Raw genomic sequence first — 26,304 nt, 5'->3', positions numbered from 1 at the left:
TAGGCGTACATGTAATAGATCGGGAACTTATATCTTCAAATATTAATATTTATATTTCCACTTAATTCAGACTCAATGAACCTACCACAGTTAACGCAAGTCATTTTTCAATGAACTATATCAAGTCCGGTGTAGGAATACATTTATCGAGCTGGGACTATATCATTTTCAAAAGTGATCATATTTATATGAAATAAATTCCATTAAAAATAATATTTGTTTTAATTCGGTATTAAGTTTGTTCACGAAAGAAATCCTGAAAGTAATAACCAGATGTAGACGAAGAGTGATGACGTACATTTCGGTAAGTTCCGTGGTAGACTTGCACAAGTCCATATTTGTCAAGGACAAAATATATACAAAAATATCAAAAAATATAAATATAACCTTAAATGCATGAAATACGACAGATACGTCATTCGTAGTCTCAGACCAACGATATGACATTAGCATAGGTGAGTTATTTGCTGCTCAATACCATTGACTCGAAAACGGAAATCTTAGTCATAGTTGCACTGAAAGAAATACATAGTCAAGTTGACTTGCTTAAAAAGTCAAATTGACTGTCCATAGAACGACTATGCAAAAAGTCAAAATGACTATGGCAAAAGTAAATTTGACTATGAAACTAGTCAATTTGACTAGTCTTCTAAGAAAAATTTGACTAGGGAATCTAGTAAATCGGAAGCATTACAATCTGCAGATAAAAGTTGTATAAAGGAAAATGATGCAACGTCACAATGGTGCCACGATGACAGGAGCCCTTCGGCTTTCTGGTGACCCTTGTAGTCTTTTGGCTGACTATGTATAACATACAGACAATGAATCCATGTTTTGATAAAAAATCAAACGATATATATCATTTACATCATGTACAGCTTTTATTTCATTCAAAATGATACATATGCGAGAACATATATCCATGTATATATACATTCCTTCATAGAGTCATGAAGTAATACTTCTGTATTTAAAAAAAAAAAAAAAAAGACATTTCTCACCTTGAACTTTGAACCAGTGACCCCGACTCCCTATTGAAACTAAATCAACTCTCCAATAAAAAGTCATAACAAAATAGTATCGATTAACATTAGAATATTAAGCTGTTTGACCTTGACATTTGACCCAGTGACCATGACCTTTGGCTAATGCACACTTTCGCATCATGGACTACCTACAGGCAAGGCAAGTTGCGATCATAACGGATGGGCAGACATCGCCCTACTATAATACAACTTATCAGGGACGGGAGCATAAGTAAAAACTAATGTATATTAATATTTCTCAGAAACATATACTGTATAGATAAACCCAGATACATAAAACAAAATATTTATAATACATTGTTCACAATAAAGACGATTCCTCAGTTAATTTATGTAAAATTGGATTTTGTACGATAAAGTCATCATTTTAAGCATAAACTTTGTATGCATTTTGCAGTTCAGCCAGAACATTAAGCAGTTATTTGTTAAGAACAAATGTTTTTCTAGAGATTTCGGGTAAGTTAAGGGTGTATACTGCTGCCATCATGCACATCTCCTTCAAACACTAAGGAAAACATATCATCCTCCATAGTCAGAATTTTCTTTGACACTGAAATGTAAATCGGTTCCATGGCAGTCTCACTCCCAAAGCTCAGCATTGTGCTTGTCTATTCTTTAAACAGCACAGCTAATCCAAGAATGACCACACAGTCTTGGGCATCTGAAAATAGGTTTGATATGTTATTTTTGCTGTTAATATAACACAGAAAATTAACATTCACGTGGATTTCATATGAACATTACATCTAAAAATACAACATTATAGCACATACAATTCATTTGAAAAGATTGATGTACATTGCATATGCAATTTCATGTGAAATTATCTAGTCCATTTTAACATTTGTTTTTATAATTTCAAAGTGAAAGTGATGCATAATAGTTATCCTACAAATAATTCACAATATTATGTTTCTAAATCAACCGACACCTTCCCTAAATGTGTAGTAGGATTTCCCAGCGTGTCACTGTGGGGTCACCTTTCCACAAAAGGTGTAGGATTCCAGTTGTGTATTGTTATATAAGCTTGTTACTATTCACCATTTATCATAATAGTCATCATTAAAATAATACACAACATTATGTTTATTAATCAACTGACACCTTCCCTAAATGTGTTGTAGGATTTCCCAGCGTGTGGGGTCACCTTTCCACAATAGGTGTAGGATTTCAGTTGAGTATTATTATATAAGCTTGTTACTATTTACCATTTATCATAATATTTATTATCATTAAAACAATTCACAACATTATGTTTATTAATCAACTGACACCTTCCCTAAATGTGTAGTAGGATTTCCCAGCGTGTGGGGTCACCTTTCCACAAAAGGTGTAGGATTTCAGTTGAGTATTATTATATAAGCTTGTTACTATTTACCATTTATCATAATAGTCATCATTAAAATAATTCACAACATTATGTTTCTTAATCAACTGACACCTTCCCTAAATGTGTAGTAGGATTTCCCAGCGTGTGGGGTCACCTTTCCACAATATGTGTAGGATTACAGTTGAGTATTTTTATATAAGCTTGTTAGTATATGCCTTTCATTATGATTGTTAGGTATCTTAGAAATAATTTCAGGCCATCATATATTTGATGAATTGTCCGATATATTTCCTAAGCGTGAAGTAAGATTTCAGTTTAGTATTGTGATATAAATTTGTCAATATTTATCTACCCATTATTATAATAAAGTTTCAGTAAATATTGTGTTCTAATGCTTATGTGTCTCCTGATCTAAGTGTGAATACAATCGGTTGACAATAATGATATTACTGCTATTGTCATAGTATCAATGCCACATGCTGGTGTATCCAGGTTACTCACCATCAAGCCTGTTCTGCGTAGCGATCAGTTATTTTCGAAATGAGAATATTTGTCTTCAGTTCTCATATTCCTGCCAACGGACATGGGATCCCGGTTCACCTTTTGAAGAACAGCTTCGATGTTAGGATCTGTCTGAATAGAAGATGAAGATGTTTGAGATTTAGATGGTATCTTTGAAACCTCATTTTGAAATTCGTCACCACAAAATCTTTGTCAAACTTTTATTTTTGTGTGCTTCTTTTTTTTCTTTTTCTGTATTTTCTGACACATTCTTTTTTATGGTGACCCATATAAATCTGCAAATGTTTTTTTAAAGAAGAAAAAACAACATTATAAGCACCTCCGGCTTATTGAATTTGCGTTGGTTTAGGTAATATTTTAGGAAGTGTGTCATTACGAAACCTGGCCTGTGGAATCACAGTGTTAATTTTACGCTATAGATCTAGATATGTGAAATTGAGGAGAGACGTTTCGTGTTGATTTGGGAGCCAAGTCGCCCTGGGCTATCGAGTTGTGTCCTTTGATAAAGATAAATCCCATCTACGTAACCATAGCTGTTCACGGAAGGGGACAGGGTGCTAAACATACACATACAGTGTATACTGTACATGTATTAATACGTTTTATGAAAGTATACATACAAATTAAGAAAAGAAAATGCTGCAAATAAATTTGTATTAAAAGTTTAAAACCTATAAAAATCAATATATTCATTCATCTTAAATGACAGTAGTCAAAGAACGTGAACGAATTACTAGTATACAACTTTGAAGTGAGTTAAGTTTTTTGCCCAGGACTAATGTTTACATTTTTGTGGGCGCGGCCATTTTGTATACAGCGCCCCCATTAGGAGCACACACGCATCATCACATTAACTAGACTAGTGCGCACTGTTCAAAATTCTAATTCCGCACCATGTTAAAATTTTAAATATTATCATTGTCTAAACAAATGTATGTAAACGTAAGAGTATCTCAAACACAAATACGGCGCATGGAACTGTTTTAAAATCACATGTGTAACAACGTAAAGTGTGTGAATCAAAGCATGTATCACTTTTACAATTAGGCTAACATTTATTATTAATATAGATTGATATAAAATTATAGATATACAACAGCAGCAATATATATTAACACAAAGGAAATAGTTTAGAAAGTTACTTACCTAAATACGATGGAGTTATGTGTGTGTCAGCAATATGATTATTCAGCCACCGCACTCGTGGTACAGCAACTGGTCAGTTTCTTTGTTCGAGTGGCGCGAAAATGTGATGACGTAGTTGAGGCTATCGTATTTTGTATATATACACACGTGTTACTGTCTTATCTACTAAGTGACTTAGTAAACTAGCTTTGGCAGATCGTTTTACTAGTTACACATTGAGTTATACTAGCTTCAATAGTCTACCTGACTAGGCAATTCTCTCAGTGTGTATATATATCAAATTTACATGAAACCGCCTGGAATTGGATTTCTACATAGATATATACACGCATTGCATGATACATGGATTATATCAAATCGTAACCTTTCATGAAAATCCATGAATCATGTTCAACGTGAACGCAGGACTTCATTGAACTTCGCAGAAAAATTCAGGACACCTTAACCACTCGGCCACCGTGGCCCCTACAGCTTATCACAATTTGATTGAGTGGAAGTCTGGGTATATTTGCCCAGACGATAAAACAGCTGACACTTAATAGATAATATAGTTGTCAATCATTGTTTGTTTAATTTTGAATCTTTGTCCGCATATGTTAAAGTGACATCGGTCTCTAAAGATTAACACTTTCCGTATTTGTCTATAAATAAGGAATCAATTGATGTCTTTTGAGATTCTTCAAAATAATCAAAAGTTATAGAACAAAATGTAAACACTAAAACAAAAACCGGAAGATGATTATCCGAAATCTCCTCTTTGATGATGGTATTTGTTTTTCACAAAAAACCTCTTCAAACGATCTTGTGCTGTCATAATCCGACATGGAAATGGCCATTAATCGATATGTTTCAACTGTAAATCAAACAGCTCACTTGTCGCTTATAAACATGCAACATGAAACAGACCAGAGATCGCTCTCAGGGTTATTCAATAGGAAATACATTTACTAGGCTATGGCTGAATATCTTATTACATTTCGTTTGAAGTGTGTCCTTCACTTTTATTATGTAACGACGATATACAAACTCTAAGATATGGATTGTATGCTCAAGGTTGGTCACGATAACGTAGACAGTTTAATTGATGGGCATAAAACGAAGATGAACTTTTAATACATACAAACTAATAAATATCATCTGCGGAAGCAGTCATATTAATTTCTGCCCCTATTTACCAAAATGTTTGTAATTCTTGGTCGGTAGTGCGTAAAACGTTTCGACGAGAATGCTGTTTTCTGGTTCAATGTCCTTCAGTAGGTAAATGACAGCCTCAGCAATCCCAATGACGTTATTCCGAGCATGATACGTCACACCAAGACTTCCGTGCCAGATAACTCCTGAAGGTTTCACTACAATCTGAGAAGTGACATAACAGTTAAGAGACACGGCAATTAACTCTCTACAGCTGTTGCGTGAATGGTTTGCTTCAGCTGCGAGATTAAAGTTTGCTATCAAACACAAGTATGCATCGACGTCAGTCACGTTATAAAAAGGTGGTCTTAAACCCGGTGACTTTATCAAGTTACTCATGTGTTATGGCATGTGCACTTCATATCATTTAAGTGTTTTTAAAGTTGTTCATCAATAGGAGTTGCAGTTATGACGTCATAATAATGCATTGATATACATATAATGTCATTGCATTGCTGAAAACGATATGAATTTTTTATATAAAATGAAATTAACAGAATTTTTTAAAATAAAATGAAATTAACATAGCATTATCAAACAGTTTAAATCACATTATCTATTTGACTTACTATGTTTCCATTACAATATTTCACACTTTGTGAGGTACACACTGTTTTAGTATTGTTACATATTATCTACCGACTAGACTTAAAAACAATAATGTAGTGAGCGAATGTTTGTTTGAAAAATCGAGAAATTAGAACAGGGTATGACTTTTCCGGGCAAAAATCAAATAGCCGTGAAAATATGCATGTACAGTTTCTGGCTTGTATTATTGTCAGAAGGGCGTAAGAATCGTATTTGCTGCCTTGATAGCATAATCGAAAGAGGTGACTAAAATTGGTATCATATATTTTCTCTTCTTTCTATACAAGTTTCTCCTTCTTAACGTCTCCCTTTTTACAATGCCTCACATTTGGCTTTTGATTAGCTTCCGCTTCTGTGAGGAAGGCTTTGGGTGCGGGGACATATTAGAGTCTTTAAAATAGGTAGTTGCTAGCGCTAAGAATTTTGGGAGCTCGCCCTTTGTTAGTATAATGCGACCGGATAAGGTGCCCTGTTAAATGTCCTCGGCAGCATGTTTCAGTGAGGTAGCAGTATAAAGTCGGCACCAGTACCGTACTATTACAAGGATGCGAACTTAAACATACAGCAGACTCTATAACAAACGCATACATACAACTCATGCATGCATCTAGCAAACTGTGTGTGTGTGTGTGGGGGGGGGGGGGGGGGGGGTCGACCTTAAAAATTTAAACTGAACCGCAGTTTGGCGAACGAACAAACAAACAAAAGTGCTCGATTCGCGCTAACGATTTTTTTTTATTCTTGCCCGTGAGGTTGCAGTTATTTTTGTATTTTTTCTTGTCCCCAAGTTCAATGAAAATTGTGATTAAATATATTTACTTAACAATATGATGATCCATGCATCTTGCATCTACACCGACGACTTGTGGAGCTCAACATTGCCCTATATTTTTATTGACGTTAAACATACATTAGTTCAATATACAAAAACCGTTATATATCAAATGAAACTCTTACCTTGTGTCTCAATAAGACATTTTCCGAATTCAGAAATCTCTCAACCTCTTCCTGTATCAGGTTGTCCATTCCAATCTTTGTGTCCAATTTGATAACAGCAATATCTACTCCAGTTGGCACGTCATAGTTGAGGTGACATTTGTAGGTGAAGGCTAACGTTTCTGGGAAGTCGGCATTGATGTTTGCCAGTAGTGTGCGGGTCCAGAGTTTATCGTCTACGTTTCTCACTAAATTCAGAGAGCTGGACATTGGACAATCCAGATCGGACTCTAGCGTCTCACCATCTGACCTTTGACCGTCAGTACAAGCGCGCGTGAAGTAATTCATGAGGTACGTTACCCGACGAGGCGGATCAAAAGTATCCAGGAACGACTGTCCAGCAAGATCCATGGTTATCGCTTTGTGGACGTAAAGTGAATAACAGTTCCGGATTCCGTACGGATCTGACTTTCGTTACCCAGGATGATGACATCACAAGCAACATATTGCGAGGGCATATCTTCCCGCCAGCCAGTAAAATTGCAAAACACTCTACTGGTGATGAAAGTAAGGCGATGGTAACGTCATTGCTGGTGAATTCTGTCCGTGGGAAGTCTGTCCTGTCGACCGTTTCCGGGAAATTATTCTCATACAGAGAATACTGAAAGACGGTAAACACATTTTAAAAGGATAACCAGAACAGTGGTAGTATTCAACGTATTTTTCGCTTTGCTTTTAAGGTGTAATGTATATTTAAATTTTAAAGAATGCTTCAAATTCCAGTAATCGTTCAACTGATACTTATCTATTTGTGGGCGCATATGACTTGTGCATAACCTACATGGAAAGGATCTGCGAAACAGTAATGTAGAGTCCCACTTTTTCGTATTGATGCTTTTTTGTTATTTAACTACAGTTTGTGTGTAACGATTAAATTGTTGTTTGGCAGCAAATGTACACTAGAGTTCTTTTGTACACATGTAATTATACGGGAACAAGTGGCGTCAGATATATTATTGATTGACAGGGGTATGATTTCATATTTGTCACCTATTGCAACATAATATTCGTTTTGCTGACACAATTGTAATAGATTTTCGACACCAAGCATTGTTAAACCACACAACAGACTGACATTAGCAAATGGTGCATGGTAACAGCGAAGTTTATACTTCAATATTGTATTAGTATCATGAGTTGGAAAGGACCAACGAAACTGATTGTTGTGGTATCGGTATGAAAGAAGTTACTTTCTACATTTACCCGATTAACACATTTTGATATTATCACGTAAAGTCATTACGATAACGGACCGAATGTACATTAATGTTGGGTATTTGGCTGACTTATCATCATCGGTTTATAATAAAACAACATTAAATAATAAGTTATACAGTATATTATATTGCGTTCGGCTCTCTTCGATAACCTTAATAAAATGTATTTGAAATAGAGTTTACGATAAGTCGTAAATGATTTTGTAAGAGTCGTTGATACTTTCTGACAAGTTCTAAGTGAGAAGTGGTTAATGCTGTTTATCCTCTGACTGTTTTATTGATAGACCGATAAAACTTTGTGTGGCCATATTGTGGTTGATACGGCAATCAGACTTTTTATGACTTGACTGTGTAAATAGATCTTTAAGACTCCGCGTGAGCTTGATGGGATGATTGACATTTGAATAGTGGGTGATGGTTGGGTTCGTTTTTTTACAGATTGTTTATGAGCTGTGTTGGTAGTCTTTGATTGTTTATGTCATGAAATAAGCACAAGTTTTACTAATGGCGTTGATAAGTTAAAAGACTTGTACCTCTAAACAATACATTATTCGACTGGCCTGTCTCTAGAATATTAAACATAATGTATACAATTAAGATACATAAAGTTGGTCTCTTAAATATCTGGATATAGGCTTTTGTAAGAATCTAGCTTGGCAATTCTTTCATAAACATACGGCCTAATACCACTCGCGACTCTTAAGCGTGAAACGTTTCTCCGCAACGACTGTTAGATGGTGTTAGGTAGTGATCCCCTCCTCCTTTAGTAGCCCGACTTATAGCACAAATGTAGCCGATAATACTACACGGTACATACACGATGAGAAATCACGAAGTCTGAAAGACACGAAATCAGAATGGCGGCCACCAGTGCAGAAAGTATAAAATAAGACACTTAAAATACTTGTTAAACTGGCTTTTTCATAACCATACCTCATTTGTGCTGGAATATTCCGTGTTCCAAAATCTTCTGACTAAAATTTCGAATTGGAACTGACGAATTCGATTCAAAACTTTGGTCTAGATTAGGAATATGCTCGCAACTATGAAATGCTTATGTTATATATATTTTCAGTATGTCATTTTATGCTTTCTGTACTGATGGCCGCCATTTTGTGTTCAAATCACGTGATTCCCTACCGTGATATACAGCCAATCAAACTACGAAGAGTGCCATGCTACCATCGTGATATACAATATAACATACCTGAAACGCATCGTAGTAGTTTACTATATGACTATCCTCTAGAGGAATGGGGATTGAAGGACTAGGCGGTCTCAGGTTCACATCGATCGACCATGCTCTGTAGGATCCTACCGCTGTTGTGTACCAACCTGTCTTCTCATCGTATAAGTCCGCCACAGATGGAGGGTCGAGGGCCTGTAATAATATAATATGTTTTAAAAAGTAAAACCGCTGATTGTTGCATGGCACCTGTGTCTCAAATCAGGTGTTTATTGTAGACCATACCCGCGATATTGTGATATGTCACAAAGTCATATTTTGCTGACAACTAGTACAGTAGTTTTCACCGTCTAAATATGTCTTCTAGCATATTTGGAGTGGGACGACTGGTTAGCCCGTTGTCAGTATAATGTGACCGGGTGGGGTGTCCTGCTGGGTGTCTTCGGCAGTATGCTTCAGTGAGGCAGCACTATAAATCGGCAAAAGCTCCGGCCTATCACAAGGAGACTTACCACGAACATGCCGCAGCCTCCCAAAACACACATACGTATGTCGCACGCACGGGAGGCCGTTCTTAAATGACCTTAGCTGTTAATACGACATTAAACTAAATAAACCAAACCAAACCAAACACAGTAATTAATTTAATGGGTTTTTTTACATTTGATAGAGACAACAAAGTTTACCGACATACCAACGAAACCGTAATTCTAACTGAAAATCAATAAAACGACCAAGACATGAATTAAACAAGATATTTCGAGTACTTTTTTCATCAAATACAAATACGTTTTGAAAGACTTTCAGCGATTGCGTTTAAATAAAATTAATATCGTTTTATAATATACTAACAAGAATGATATACACCCCCTGTCACATCAATTCCTTTTAATGATACAAGTGTAAATACACAAAAAATCAGCAAGATATTTACGCAAAGATAAAAAAAAAATAACACGACCTCTCACATCAAAATGAAATTTTCTTCAAGGAAAACTGAATTAAAGTTTGAACTTCAAAGACTTTCAAAGGCTTTTAATGCTTGACACTTTGTTACAAAACTTGAAAACAATTCAAGAGTTGTTTTATACCTGTTGATAATGTAAAGGTTGAACGTGGGAAAGTGTCATGTTTAATAGTAAAGAACGACCCAGCTTAATTCTAAAGGGCTAGAATCAAGCATACTCTAGATACCCAATTGAAAGATGAATATCATTTTAAATGTTTTAACATTTTTTAACATTCTACAGAGAGGAGTCACTAAACAAACGGTAAATCATACATTTACTCACCTCCTAGGCAAGGTGGCAAATACAATTATATCGTTCCTATCATACATATATATAACATACAATGTCCAACACTTCATGTAGTAGTAGTACATTGTATGCTGAATAAACAGGTTTCAAATCAAACTTCTGATTTGGTTTGATTTATGTTGTTTACTGCCCTATTAACAGCCAGGGTCATTTAAGGACGTGATGGTTTTTGGAGGTGGAGGAAAGCCGGAGTACCAGGATAAAAACAACCGGCCTACGGTCAGATCCAGGCAATTTCCAACGTGGGATTCGAACTCGCAATCCAGAGGTGGAGGGCCAGTGTTAAAATGTCGGAACACCTTAACCACTCCGTCACTGCACCCCTGCAAACAGCTGATGTTTTACATAAACTCATAAAGGTTCATAGTCGTAAATAAAACTATGCTGTTAGAACTAAAAAAAAAATATCTCAGTTAATAACTTGTTTTTTTTATATATATATATATATAAAGATCTCATCCATGTGTATTACATTCACACGTGCAGGCTAACATCGGACATGAGAATGCCAAATGCTCTCAAATAGACTCTTGTTAATGGCAGGTATCCAAATGCAACTTTTAAACTCTGGATTAAACCAGACGCAATTTAATTAACCCTTTCACTGGTGTTTCCTCTCAAAACCTGATATATTTCGTCTACAACAAATTATTTATCTGTAATTGAACATTCCTGAGTGAAAACTTTAAACCCATCTGCAATCATTCAAGGCAAACTTAAACGCAGAAATCAAAACAACAAAAATCATAAAGACGAAATCAACAGAGAACCGTGAAACCAAAACTAGAGGAGCCAATTAGACACCGAAACCTCAGAAACGAACAGAATATGAATGCATTAGGACCGAACACCAAAACAAGACGACGAACCGACTGGACAGCGAAAACATCAGAAACCCAAACCACAAATACATTAGGGTCACGAAACACCAAAACGGTATTAACCAAAGGAACACAACAACCGTGAAGAAGCCGAAACAACAAAACCTTTCGAGAAACCGAACCAACCAGAACCTTGAAGGAACCGAAACAACAAGAACCTTGAAAGAACCGAACCAACAATAACCTAGCAGCCAACGAAACAGAAATAAACATTGGAGAAGGAGAAGCAACAACAATTCTGGAGGCACCAAAACAGGAGGAATCTTGGAGGCACCGAAACAACAAAACCTTTAGAGGAACCGAAACAGCAATATCACCGTAACCCACCGAAACAACAAGAAACCCAAAGGAACCGAAACAACAAGAAACCCAAAGGAACCGAAACAACAAGAAACCCGAAGGAACCGAGACAGCAACTTAGGAATCAGTCAAACAAAAACAAACTCGAAAGTACCGAAACAAGATTATTGATGACAAAACAAAGCAATAGTTAGCTGAGATGCTTTAAGAAATATGCGTAAGAAAGCGGATACGATCAGATATCGAGGGATACCATAAAGAAATAACTGCTGAATCTAAAATAACGCAAACCAAAGACACAACACACTTAAGGGAAGTAATTTGAAATATTACAAAAGAAATGTGATCGTTACCACTAATAAAATCGATATGGAACAATTCCAATCAGATGGATTATGTTTACTGCGCCGCTCTTGACATCCGACAATCTAAACCAATGTTTAATCAAAGGAAACCGTTTGTAACCATTAATCAGAACATGATGACACATGACCATTTTTCGAGTACATAATGATCTAAATATACAATATAAATGCTTTTTAAATTGACCAATTTTATCCGATTTTAACATATAAAATCAAAACGATATCATTGTTTGGACCTAAATGACCCTAGTTGTCGATGGGCCGTAAAACTCAAACAAACAAACAAACATTGACGCGTCTCTGGTAGTGAACTATGATTGCCATTTCATGATGTTACTACAGAGAAAAAGAAATTAGATGATAGCAAAATATATATCGTAAAAGTGTTTGATACACGATTTTTTATTAATCCACATCCCGAAGTTAGCACATGTACGTTCTATATGTAGTCAGAAAGGGAATGTGCCTGCTGTATACCACGACTGATGTAGAAACCTCGGATATTCGAGTGTTTCTACGACATCGTCTGTTTACACTGAAGAACCTTACACTACAATTACGTTATTTCATTGCATGTGTAACGCGGGAGGCGACCAATGTGAATACTCGAATGGATTTGAGTGGTTTATTTTGCATCAGATGACATCATAAACAAACTATATTGATGTTAATATGTACTGTTTTATTGTTATTTTACTTACATTACCATTCCATGAAGCCTTTTAATGTTTTGTAACATAAATTACGACAAAATTACAAAAAAAATGTTGAACGATAAAATATGTATTCCAATACCATAGTTCTTTATGAATGCAATTAAAACTTGGAAACTACCCACTGATTACAGGGGGTGTCTAATGAGGTGTCCCATTCGCCATATGTATATCAGCCACAAAAACATATGTCCAAACTGGTATGTTTTGAAGAATGGCGGACTGCGAGCAAATCAGCTGGCGCTGCTGCGAGGGCAACGAAAAGTAGTGGGCAACATCACAATTTCATCTACAACCTAGAGTTAAAGTGAGACTGATAGACAAAGATAACAGTTGAGTTTAACCTGAGAAGCCATCTTGAATTGGCAGTAAAGCATTATACAACAATCTCTTACTTTTCTGTTTATCATACGGAAAGGTAACTCGGCGCGCGCAGGGTCGGTTTACGTTTTATTTAAGATGTATAATATCTACCTTGCTTATAAATTGTAGGCGCAACTGAGCACAATTGAAAGAAAGCAAATGAAGATAAACCCAAAAGGGAATATGGAGGATAGTTGCATAAAGCTTCACATCCACAAAAAAAAAAACCTAAAGATGATTTTATTATTTCCTACGTCTGAATCTTTTTCTGATGGACACAAATGCTTACATGCACATGACATTTTAAAATTGGTTAACAGCAGGGATATTCTTCGCCCGCTTCTAGAGTCGCAGGGATCATCTTTGATGTCTGGTGGTGAATGTTTATACGGCACCTACAAAAGCACTGGAGCTGTTCCCGTCGCTATTTATTTACAACATCAATAATAACAAATTTGCTATCTGGTGAGAGAAAGTTTACCGGAACAAACACAACCATGTTCTGCTGACATGCTCATTTCGAGATAAAGTAGTATCCGTGCCCTCCTGACCTCCACATGCAACACTAATGTAGTTCATGCCATACACACAGCTGTCAGTTGAGAATTTTGTAAAACAACCAACACGAAACTATTTTTTGTAATATAAAAGGACAAGGATCACTCTAAGGCGATATATGTTTCTGTAAAAAGCCCATGGAAGATCTCAGAATGTGCTTTATGATCTACGATCAATAGAATATCTCGCCCCCTTAGGTTGAGATCATTCTTAAGTTGCCAAACACGAGGCATGCCGAGAATTGTCCCTTTCAGGTTGATATTCCCCTGTCTCACTCCAATGATATTCCCCTGTCTCACTCCAATGATATTCCCCTGTCTCACTCCAATGATATTCCCCTGTCTCACTCCAGTGATATCCCCCTGTCTCACTCCACTGATATCCCCCTATCTCACTCCAATGATATTCCCCTGTCTCACTCCAATGACATTCCCCTGTCTCACTCCAATGATATTCCCCTGTCTCACTCCAATGATATCCCCCTGTCTCACTCCAATGATATCCCCCTGTCTCACTCCAATGATATTCCCCTGTCTCACTCCAATGATATCCCCCTGTCTCACTCCAATGATATCCCCCTGTCTCACTCCAATGATATTCCCCTGTCTCACTCCAATGATATTCCCCTGTCTCACTCCAATGATATTCCCCTGTCTCACTCCAATGATATTCCCCTGTCTCACTCCAATGATATTCCCCTGTCTCACTCCAATGATATTCCCCTGTCTCACTCCAATGATATTCCCCTGTCTCACTCCAATGACATCCCCCTGTCTCACTCCAATGATATCCCCCTGTCTCACTCCAATGATATTCCCCTGTCTCACTCCAATGATCGTACGCTGTTCATCCTATTTTGTATGGAATATTGACGTTGCATCATCGCAAGACAATCTTGACCTGATATGAGTGAGTTGTCGACGTGACGTCATTGTATTATTGTGGTGGCGTCTTCGTATTCTTGCCGTAACGTCATGCAATTGTTGAGAATGTGCACAAAACACGTGCAGATTGTTTCAACGCTAGAGCGAGATAAGAAAAAATCACGCCGTTTAAATCGTTGATATGTCTGTATAAAATAAGAGAAAATCAAATCCATATTCTTCAATCCCCCGAGATTCGCCAACAACATCATTAGCCCGGAAAGAGGGAATGTAAAAACGTTTAGAAACTGTCCAAATTAATGTCAACACAAACGCATCCTTCGGACCTATGGCAATTCCTCTATGGTCTTTTACAGTTACCAAAAAATGACCTTTCTCTTCACAACGCAATACTAATTGACACTGCTCATCGTTCATCTTTCTTGGACAAACAATCAAGATACAGTGCCATTTAACCATTCTACACTGATGGTTCTAAGGGCGATCATAAGGTAGCGGCACCCATGGTTACGACAAATACAGCCGGCTTCCAAATGACACTTCAATTCTCTCTGCGGAATCCTATAATATTTGTCTCACCATCAAATACATTTAAACTAACAACTCAACGATATAGAGTAATAATCTATTCGGACTCTATTTCTGTCCTAGCAACAGAAAACCAGATACTATCTCCATGCATAAAGTACTAATTTTACAACATATTTTTCCTCAAGTTGATATATTATTTGTAACAGAGTGTAAGATTAATTGAATTTAAATCACTGCCTCCGCTTGGGATCGAACCCGGGACCTGTGATTGAACTCGGAACCTCCAGCTTACTAGTCTTACGCTCAATCGATCGAGCTAAAAAGAAGATCTCTCTAGCTGAACGGTATATTGTGGCTAGTATTAACCAGGGTTACATACTCCCCATCCAGGAAAGAACTCGTCCTCGAGTTTCCAGGGGTAACAGCGATGTTTGTGGAGCAAGGCTGAGTATTTTCCCCGGGCCCCATACATGGGCGCCAATGTAACAGAGCGCAGGATTAATTAAATCTGAATCACTGCCTCCGCCAGAGCTCAAACCCAGGACCTCTGGCTTACTAGTCTTACGCTCAACCGATCGAGCTAAAGAGAAGATCTCCCTCGCTGAGCGGTATATTGCGGCTAGTATTTACCAGGGTTACAATGTACATATAGTTTGCTTTGTTCCTCGACATACATGAACCAGAATACCTGGCAATGAAAAAGCAGATCCCGCCGCCAAGCGGCATTTTCACTTCCATCAACTAATTTAAACTACGTTTTACCAACCCTAAACCCCGTATAACGTAACTTTTGTTATGACAGTGGCAATTAAAGCAACCATCGGTAGGTCTCCTTGCTAGAGACAATCGCCCGATTCCAGATAGATCATACAAATATAAAGCATCCCTACTTACTGAAGCTTAAACACCAGTCCCAGTGCATCAAATGCAATGAACCAATTTACAGTTAAACACTTTTTATTTGAGTTCATTGTACATTGATTTACAACTTTTTACAACAACATACATTGCAGCATGTCAAATTGCTTTTCAAAGCCATCAGCATTTACAAAACTCAGAACTACCTAAAAGCTGTTGGTCTCTATTACAAGTACATTATATAAAAGAAGACAATAGAAATGCTATTTGAACCGAATCCTCCAAAAATGCTTCGTTCATTCTGAATGGACAATGCATTTGAAATAATCCTTCGGATCATCTCTACCACCATCACTTGTATCACAATAAAGTCCGAAAGCGCTTTCGAGAACGTAGACGAAGCAGTTATTGTTTAGGTGTGAGGGAAATAGCACTTGTATTGTCCCACGAGACATGAGCTATTTCCCGAGGCTAAAGTTCATGTCTCGTGGGACAATAAAAATGTTATTTCCCTCACGCCCATACCATAACTGTATACTATACCTAAGTGTGCCAGTTTATATTGACGCTTTTGCGTAATTTTGTTGTTGTTGTTTCGTTTACACATTTTAATCACCATTTTCCGGCTCTACTGACCTATATAGTGTTGATGGACCGTTAAGAATATCTATATAAATATAACTTACTTGCATTTGGGTCTGAAATTCTCCATTTTATCTTTCAAATATGTAACTGTTTTATATTGTATCTTGCAGTATCCTAATGAATCGAATTTTCGTAATTCATGTTATTTACGGAATACAATAATTGAATTGTGAATGAATAACTATTTATAGTTAAAACAGAAAATGTGGGATTTTGCTGAATTGATCAGGATACCCAACAGACGGCCAAATTGGATCTAATAGATTTTGCAATATTTGTGTATGTTTAATTTCCCCGGTATGTTTAGAATAATTCAGAACTTTTAGAGGTTCTGTCAGCTTTTAGAAATGTGGATAGCGCAGGTCGGAAGAGTATTTGACATATATATATAGATAAAGGAGTATTATCCAAGGTGGCCGGTTCTGAACTTGAGAGGGATATCGGGACTAACGAATGTTGACGCCGAACGGACGGACGCACATCGCCATACCGTAATGATTTTAACTAGAGTACATGTATACCAAACTAGCATCTCCGAAAAGCCTAAAGTTTCCGGTCTTCATACTGTAAAAGTGGTAGGATTTAATATGTAGTCGTGTCTTTAATTAGAACCAAGAAGGGTCAAAAGAGATATGAACTGTAACAGATTAACAGGTTCTTGTGAAATCGACATCGTAATCTATTTCCATCACATATGTTTATAAGATATTCCCATCGCCTAATTGAGAACTTTAACCACGTCGATACAAATACTGAATACCTTTACACTTAATTGCTTGGCGCTCGCATTCACGATGCATTACGATAACATCGTAACCTGTTCTCAGTAGGAATCCATTGTACATGTGTACTTTCCCTACGAATCCTTTCAACAGATACTAACCTTCACAGTGGCATACTTTTTCAACGAAAATGGTGGGTGATAACAGGTTTTTATTCGTATATTACATTATGAAAAGAAGTGCCCGCCACAAGATTTATCAAATCGTTTCAGAAAAAGGAAACATGTTTTAAGTTAAATTTCAGTAGGAAATTTGCCACTTCGTAGACAAAAATGATTTACAATCTATCCATATAAGAACGTATCAGGAGAGTAATCGATCTACAAGATAACTACCCATAAATCATGCCCTCCCTCGTAGTAGTTCATCATCTGTGCATAGTATTACAACCGTCGCGCTAGAGTAAACGCAAAGCTTTTATAATGAATGAAACAGTCCTTAGTGGACCGGAAGGACGGCATTCAAAAGTCGGCCCCTCACGGGATAGATATACTCAAATGCCTTTCGACTTTTCGACCCGGTGAAATAGTTCAGAAATATCATTATAGTCAAAATCGATATATCAGTTGAAATGTTTTCCTGGTGCTAGTACTTTAAGAAATTCTGATGATAAGGGCTTTCCATAATATTTTTCATTTCATATAGACTAATTATGATTTTTCAAGAAAGAAATATGTTATAATCAGTCGGGATATGTGTATGTTCACACTGTTATATATAATTATTTATAATAAGACCACATGCTTGAACGGTTTAACACTACAGAGTTTGATCTACACACGATGTAATTTCTGCGTAAACTGTCTGTATACAAATCATAGACCATCGCCATAATCAGCACAGGGACTTGACACTGCGTTCCGTGTAAAGGTAGTTTACATATCTCATGTTTACCATGAGTTGGGAATTCGTAACAAATCCCTGTGATGATCAGATGAAAAACGTGTCATTTTCTATGAGAACATAATTGAAATCATTCGATTAGATTCTTTTTCTAAACACATTGGTCAGAAATAAATTTTGAAACACTATATCTCACAATAATTATTTCATTTTTTTATTACACAAAGGCCATGTAACAACGAAACGGATACCCCTCGATCTGCGACTATGGAATGTCAATTTGGCTTTAATAGGCCAACGATGAGAGGTATTCGGTCCGTCCGTATCTGGACTACGTCAACTCTACATTAAAAAACAAACAACGCTATCTCACTGTCTCTCACTAACGTTGGTGAGCACAGGGGCGTGCAACAATATTACTGTCCTCCTGAACTGATACGTGCTATTACAGTATACTAGACTCCCCGATAAACACTGTACCCTCATGATCAGCATGTCCTCTGTTTCGGGGATAATTGATCAATTATAATAGGTTTTACTCTAGACACATTTGAAACGTTAGAAATAAATCGACATAATGCATTCATGTATGTGTTCAATTCATGAAAAAAACCCATTACGAATTAGCTAAAGTGATATAATTATTGCATATACTATAATTTTATATTATCGTGGTTATGAATGAGTTCTCGGTATTCCGGGACAAATTACATTACATACTTCTTTACAAGTGTCACTCAATGTGATCGGTAAAATTTCACCGACCGGCGAGCATCCGGTACTTGAGATGGTTGCTATCACCTCTAGTAGTACTAGTATATTGCAGGGCACTGTGCGTTTGCGTATCTGTTCAATTTCTCATATATATTTTTCGGCATAGCTGTATAATATCATTTGGGTCCCGGATATGACGCGACGGGTGGCATTACTGGTCAAGATGAAGTATGTGATTGGTCAATGTAGTGGTAAATTAAAAATGCAGATATGCAGTTAAAAACGAAACAAAGATAAGATTGAATACAAGTTGAATAAGTGGACGTATCTTTTCAAAGCGCACATTAATAAAATCATATTCCTGATTCAAATGTAGTCTTATTATCACCAAACATTATTCAATCTAATATAACTTTGTTATCCGTGCTGAAACGCATTAGTTCATTAATTTATTTCACCAGCAGTTTTACATTATAACCAAGAAGCATTAAAAGTACTTTTTTAAAGATATTTCTTGTTACTCTTTCTCTCAAAATTAGTAAAAATTGTAAATTGCATAGCAGCCTTAGAGAAAACATAACCAGTCTCTATATGACGAATTTATTCTCGAATTAGAAAATGGCATTTGCCGTCCTAATTTCTTATTTATCTTTTAAATAACGAACTTTTATGCATAACCTGATGTATAAATATGTAGCACTAGAAATTCGCAAACAACTTTATAACACGTCTGTCAAGCACTGATGTGTTTCGTCAATCAGATAAAAAGTAGGGCACGGAGGTCATATCCTGTTCAAGTACTGTTCCGGATTTTGACGACTCGTGTTTTCATTTAGTCAGGGCAATAAAAAAAGACAAGTGCAGTTTGTTCTACTTGACGATAAAGATGTTCACAATACTACGATCGTCAGTCTGGTACACTAATAGTTAGAGTTGTAGATGTCTGTATGTTTTAGCTTACAGGTGTATTTAAGATTAGCGGAAAACAACGAAATCCAATTTGTTAAGAGATTAAGCATCACAAACGGTGTGTAGCCGTCTATAACAATAAGGGATAGTTTTTAAAGTATGAATTTTAAAAGATTGTAGACGCCTCCTGTCAAGAGAACCATGCCAATTGATATACATGTACTATATCTTGTAGATCAAACACTGGGATTCAATCTTGCTTGAATAAGTACAGTATTATTGAAAATAACATTCATTCATCATTAAATTTTAAAATAGTGTAAATTAGAAACCACGAGTGTTTTGTCGATTTAAAGGTCCTGACCAGTTTCACGTATTAATGACGTATATTGTTACGGTAGTATAAACATATAGTACCTAGGTATTACGATGTAGTGAACGTACGTGTTATACGACTGAAAAAGAGGTCTAATAGATGTACATCAGTTTATACATAGCAGAATTTAAAACAAATCTGCAGTAAACTAGAAGATTTTTTTTTACTTTTAACGTCCTCCCAACATGGTGCCGAGGAGACAGCAACAGATGCCGTAAAGGATTACGATTCTGCTGCGAATCGGACAGCAGATTAAATTTGACCTCCTCAATGTCTAAAAGATACATTTAACGTCCTCCCAACAGCCAGAGTCGTATAAGGACGGTGTCAATGAGACACCAACAGTCGAGGTCATACGAGGACAGGAATGAAGGAGACACCAACATCGAGTGTCATACGAGAAAAAATGTCAAGAAGACACCAATAGCCAGAGACACATGAGGACGGGTATCAATGAGACACAAACAGCCAGAGTCACATGAGGACGATGAGGACGGGTATCAGGGAAACACCAATAGCCAGAGTCACATGAGGATGGGTTTTAAGGAGACACCAACAGCCACACTCATATGAAGACGGGTATCAAGGAGACACCAACAGCCACACTCATATGAAGACGGGTATCAAGGAGACACCTACAGCCAAAGTCATATGAGGACGAGTGCCAAGGCGACACACCATAAGATGTACAAAAAAGATTACGATCCCAAGAGATGCAAATTGGACAGCAGATTAAATGTGGCCACTTCGACGTCTAAAGCCTGAGACCCGAAGGAAAATTTCTTAATCTGAAGGGAGCCATTCTTTTTGTTCTCGCCTCCTTCATGCAATTTGTAGCAGGCGCAGGCATATGTGTCCTATGTATTGACTACCAAATGACTCATATCAGCGAGACCAAACCTGGCCCTGCAGGGGGGGGGGGGGGGGGGAGGGGTGCGATAATCATAATCAGTGTACTCTTAGACATACCGGCATGTTATCTTCTCCTCCATGCATTGGTTTGTCGGCATGCAGTAATAATATTCGGTACCTAACACGCACCGCCTTCTGTCGACCTTTCTTATAATCTTATTACAGTTCAAGCAGAGGCGCATGGATGCAAACTAACACATTTTCCTAGCCCAGTAAAAAAAATAGACTTCTCATAAAGACAAGTATGACATATAAATGTTAAAGGTCAATCAAGGGTTATCGCGATCTTACCTCCTTTAGTTGTTTGGTGTCCGCCGTATTGGTTATCGCCAGTTCCTCAATCACTTGTTCCATGTTTTCCAGTTTAAGGTTAAACTATTGATTATCTTCTTTCTGATTTAGTTTAAAAAAAAAAAATTAAACCGTAACTATTACACAGCTTCCTTTATAAATCGCAACAAGGAAATGCCCATTTCTCTTCCAAAAGTTTTCGTAGGAAAGTTAAGCTTTGTTGAGACCATTCCTGACTATCTGGCAGTTTGTGTGAAAGTTTGCTTTCATTTTCACGTTTTATAATCCAGCGCAACACCATCACGACCAATGAGTATCATTCATTCACCCACATAACTTCCGTTTGTAAGTAGTTCCGCGTACTGGTGACAAAGAGTATCATTAATGTATATTTCCCGTGCAATTACGTAATCTATTATAGTATATCGTACCTATTTCACAACCCGTACTCTAGACAAATATACACTTCTTATCAAACTTTCTTTATCGAAAGTAAACGTTTGGGGTTAACGTAACAACCGACAAAACGGAATAGTGTGTAGATCTCCCAAGATGAACATGTTTATCGCGCGTCTGTCTGTGAAGTAACCGTAGTAATGCACACGAATTTGATCCATCTCTAAATACGACTTAAGTTCTTATCGCTGTCGTTAAGCTTCAACAAACAGATGTTAAAAATCAACAAGTTATGTGAAACGTTTAGTGTCAGTGGTTGATAAATATCTCCAATCGGGCTTACCCGAAAATGATACTTTAATGCTTGATAATTAATAACTTATTAACTAATTTGCTCCATCACAAATTTCATTACATCGTCTTTTTCGGGTGCCTGCTTATGTTTTCATGATATTTAAACCCGATCTGGATAAAACTCTTCCTTACAGTGTTATCGTGATGTGAATTTTGTCTAATCAATTAATAACGTCTCTCGGTGTTCCAACATCGCCAGAGAAAAAGAATTAACCGATTTTAAGAATTCATAGCGGTTTCCAAGTCATGAAACCTAATACATCCCTCTGTACAGCCACTGCAACCGTGATTTTCCGCGAAACGGATTACACTGTCGGTAATATAGTCACGACGGGTCAAACTAGAGGAGGATGTAAGCACGTTAAAGGGCCCTCTGTAAAATGCTGACTGGTCCTTATTTCGCGGTGGCCGAGTGGTTAAGGTGTACCGACACTTTATCACTAGCCCTCCACCAGTGGGTTGCGAGTTCGAAACCTACGTGGGGCAGTTGCCAGGTACTGACCGTCGGCCGGTGGTTTTTCTCCGAGTACTCCGGCTTTCCTCCACCTCCAAAACCTGGCACATCCTTAAATGACCCTGGCTGTTAATAGGACGTTAAACAAAAACAAAACAAAAAAACCAACAAACGCATATAAAAATATCAACCGACCAGCTTTAACCACGTTTATAATTAGAAGTGTACCGGTCAGTTTGGCCTATGGTACAAATTTATGTTATTTGGAGTTAAAAGTGTATCGACAAGTTTGGGCTATGGTACAAATTTATGTTCTATTGTTATCAAAAGTGTAATGGTCAGTTTAGGCTATGATACACGCTGATGTTCTGTTGTAGTTAAAAGAGTACTGGTCAGTTTGGCCTATGGTACAAATGTATGTTATTTGGAGTTAAAAGTGTATCGACAAGTTTTGGCTATGGTACAAATGTATGTTCTATTGTAATCAAAAGTGTAATGGTCAGTTCAGGCTATGATACACGCTGATGTTCTGTTGTAGTTAAAAGAGTACTGGTCAGTTTGGCCTATGGTACGCATTTATGTTATTTGGAGTTAAAAGTGTACAGAAAAGTTTGGGCTATGGTACAAATTCATGTTATTTTGTAGTTAAAAGTGTACTGGTCAGTTTTGGCTATGGAACACACTCATGCTCTAGTGTAATTAAATATGTGCCGTGTTATATAGCAAAGTACATGTATACACAACTGTGTGTTATCATCGTTGGTCTGACTATACAAACATCCATACTCCATAGAAAATGTCGACTCGTCCTTTTTCGGAATGTGGCTGTCATTATGTTTATCCTTAATGGCGCTATTCACTTTCGTGCCCTTTATACAATCGTCTCTGTCTGACAATGAACGGCGATATTGACTGAGAAACTGTTTGAAATATGAACCAAATACAATACGCTTACGCGGTTACGGAAAAACGCAAATAACCGACACACAAATGGTAAAACACAATATGCAATAAAATGCCACATTTAAGGGGACATTCCTTCGTTCGAATAAAAGGTAGGTCGCGAAAATGAAACTTAATGGGAAATATGTATTTTCCACAAGTAGTAAGACTTATAATTTTTACATTAATACGGCGGTATTACTCTCAAGGGAAACAAAAGTGCTTCATGTATTAAATCATAAAAAGTCTCAGTTCGACCCGAAGTACCACTAAGTACATCAACGTCAGATAGTATTTGTGTACGAAACGTGATTTTTCCGTACAATTTCGGCGTTACCTTGACTACTGTTAGGCACAAAAACTCATATAATCCTTATTTGGGCATAGATTTTATCAATAGAAATATTGCAGGTTTCTGAGTCCGAAGGAAGGAATGTATCTTTAATAAGAGCTGAACGGGCATCGATGGGGTATAATAAACATAGCCTACAACCGCAGTAATTAAAGTACATGAAGTTCAAAAGTGACAGCATGCTCAATGATTGATTGGATTTTTTAAATTCTAAACTTTTTTTTTTTTTTACAACGGCTGCGAAACAAAAATCACATCAACAACCCTGTGATTAGACAGTATTTTCTGTAATGCCCAATGTAACGCAGGACGAGCCTCAGTCAAGCATTCAGGAAATAGACACAGGAAAATCCAGAACAAAGAGAAAATACATATATACAAATTTATTTACACACACAAACTTAATATATACCTAGTTGTATTCACATTCACGATCACTCTCACTACCTTTCATACGATAATGTTCTACAGATAACTAAAGTCTCTTCACAAATGGGGAGCACCACGTCTCAGTGTTGTCCAATGCCGAACATGCAGCGTGTACAGTATCTCTGTACCTGTCGCTAAATAGGTAGGGTTCCAAGAACCTGAGAATTTACCCCAATTCTCTTCAAAGTAACCTTGCTTCTGAGCAAAGTGTATGTACCCAGATACCTGTCTGTGTCTAGTACGTCATACAAAGTTTCTCCAATCCGAGGCTATCTTTCACCAATGACAACTGGCGTACTCTTCATGCCTGCCTGTAGACTGCCGTCTTTACACAGCTGACCTTGACCCTGAAGACTCGATAATCTGTTTGGTCGGTCCTGGTGCTGCCTTTACTAAGATGAGGTGTCGTGTCTTTTCTTGCCGGCTTACAGAAGCCGTTCTCGTTGCCTGCCCATCATGAGAAGCTATAAACGTACAAAAATATTGAATTAACACTCATTCTTCCATACACAACATTAATGTCTAAGATTTCCTAACTACCACATAGACAATTTATTCCTAAATAGTTACCGCTATTTACAATAATTCATCCTAAATTATGTTGCTAACATATTATAATCTAAGATGCGTGTCCAAAATCTGCATAAATAACTGTTTAACCACAATTTACATTATAACACAATCATATGCCGTACGCTATCTACGGGCTTCCGTAGATTTTACACCTGCGCGCATCCACGCTATCTCATACACACATAATTACAACTCAGGGCTTCCATACAACTTCTACCCGAACAAAACTACGGTAAATAAGTGAAATTGACATCATTGTAACAATGAACATACATATACATAGTCTGATAATAAGTATACTATAAATATTCCTAGTTATACTTTATAATTTCAACGTTACATGCATGTAAACACCTGTCTTCGATAACAACAAATAGTTACGCATGACTGGACCGCATCGATAGATAGATGGCTTGACCACAGGGGCTTGGCACGATTTTCCAAATGATGGTCCATATATATATGTATTATAGTGTCAGACACTATAATACATATATATATGGACCATCATTTGGAAAATCGTGCCAAGCCCCTGTGGGCTTGACCGGTAGCAGGGACACAATAAATATGGCATTAAAATAACCATTTCAACACAAATTATAGATGATAGAGAGAATACTTACCCCAGTCTGCTGTCTAGGCTTCCCACATGCATACATTCCTGGTGGAAAAAGGGTATAAAACTACCCGACAAGTGGACCATACCAATTCCACGTTCGTTCTCACCTGAACGCTCTGTCTTTCACCCTCTTGTGTACTCACATACACACCCCGTGACATACATAAGACTATAAATAAAACGTAAACATATATGCGTGCGTGACACCCAACATCATGAAATCCAGTCCAGCTTTTCTATTGCTTACTTTATCAATGAATGGTTTATATATCTTAAGTTATGTAGTTGAAAGTGATGCATTTTTTACGAGTACATAAAGGTCAATCACCTGTACAAATCACAAGGCATGCGTGACGAGGTCAGGTTTGTCCAATACAATAAGACACGGTTTAGGAGCAACGAGATCTTTACATAGATTCCTTAGTGTTTTATCTATCTGATCAATCATCTATATGTCAGTTTCTGTCCTATCTTACCACAGCACGCCATTTCTTTCAAGGGTATCCCCTGGGCAACCCGTTTTTAAAACATCCTACTGTACTGGATTTACAAATTTTTATTTAAAGTATTACAGCAAAAACTAGGAATCACTAGGGAGCAGTGGATACCCTGCCCACAACATTATAGTCTATAGATGTGACCTCTTGCTGCTCAACAAATCTGGTTGAATTCAAAAGATAAACAAGAGGCCCATGGGCCTTAATCGTCACCTGAGTTTT

The 26,304-nt window shown here is 37.1% G+C and overlaps 1 protein-coding gene and 1 long non-coding RNA gene across 2 annotated transcripts in view; both read right to left on the bottom strand.

The window, feature by feature from the left end:
* The window catches only part of LOC117317717 (carnosine synthase 1-like), a 28,287-nt gene extending 5,781 nt beyond the window's left edge, over positions 1-22,506 (bottom strand). Inside the window, 5 exon segments of the mRNA XM_033872609.1 lie at positions 5,220-5,400; positions 6,781-7,227; positions 7,229-7,420; positions 9,244-9,417; positions 21,467-22,506. Coding sequence (XP_033728500.1) covers positions 5,220-5,400; positions 6,781-7,227; positions 7,229-7,420; positions 9,244-9,417; positions 21,467-21,529 — 1,057 coding nt within the window. The 5' untranslated portion in view covers positions 21,530-22,506.
* A 2,166-nt stretch (positions 22,507-24,672) lies between these two features.
* Positions 24,673-25,807, bottom strand: LOC117318004. Its single transcript, XR_004530286.1, has 2 exons — positions 25,590-25,807; positions 24,673-24,857 (listed from the first exon to the last, which is right to left on the bottom strand). It is a non-coding gene; the product is annotated as an uncharacterized LOC117318004 (long non-coding RNA).
* Between the last annotated feature and the right edge of the window lie 497 nt (positions 25,808-26,304).

This window comes from Pecten maximus, chromosome 19 (assembly GCF_902652985.1).
Source record: "Pecten maximus chromosome 19, xPecMax1.1, whole genome shotgun sequence".
Classification (NCBI taxonomy): domain Eukaryota; kingdom Metazoa; phylum Mollusca; class Bivalvia; order Pectinida; family Pectinidae; genus Pecten; species Pecten maximus.
The sequence above is the reverse complement of the archived record's forward strand: the minus strand, read 5'-3'. Positions and strand labels throughout refer to the sequence as shown.